This window comes from Trypanosoma grayi (assembly GCF_000691245.1).
Source record: "Trypanosoma grayi strain ANR4 Tgr_913_V1, whole genome shotgun sequence".
NCBI lineage: Eukaryota > Euglenozoa > Kinetoplastea > Trypanosomatida > Trypanosomatidae > Trypanosoma > Trypanosoma grayi.
This window is the reverse complement of record NW_008826532.1, coordinates 2040-2473: the sequence shown is the minus strand read 5'-3', so window position 1 is coordinate 2473 and position 434 is coordinate 2040. Positions and strand designations below refer to the sequence as shown.

The 434-nt window shown below is 65.7% G+C and overlaps 1 protein-coding gene across 1 annotated transcript; it reads right to left on the bottom strand.

Annotated features, from left to right (window-relative positions):
• DQ04_09131020 (hypothetical protein) lies at window positions 1-378 on the bottom strand (the record flags this gene model as incomplete). The annotated part of the gene is made up of 1 exon (XM_009315821.1): window positions 1-378. A coding segment is annotated over one exon (378 nt), but the record flags the coding sequence as incomplete, so codon positions are not given.
• Window positions 379-434: the final 56 nt, after the last annotated feature.

Sequence of the window (434 nt, the reverse complement as noted above, 5' to 3'; positions counted from 1 at the left end):
CCCCGCCGCCCGCCGCCGCTCCTGCTGCACGAACTCCGTGTAGCCGACAAATTCCTGCAGCTCCTTCACGCGGCTCAGGGCGCCGAACGCGATGGCGGCGTTGAGGTAGTCGCACATGTACTGCCGCCGCGCCTGCGCTTCAGGGAGCGGTGGCGCGTCAAACTTCGGCCCCATGCCGCGGGCAAGGCGGTCCAGCTGCACGAACTCCTGCCAGCCCCGCGGTGCCTCGGCGACCGTCGCGCCCACACGCTTGTCTATCAGCTGCACGATGAAACGCTCATCCGTTTCGTCTTGGAGAAGGCCCACCGCAAAGACAGCGGCGCCCAACAGCGGCAGGTTCTCTACCTGTCCACCCCGCGCCGCTACCAGCTCCTGCATCCCTTCGCTTCTCTCTCTTTGCGTGTTGCAGCGCAGATAGCATAGACCACGAAGAA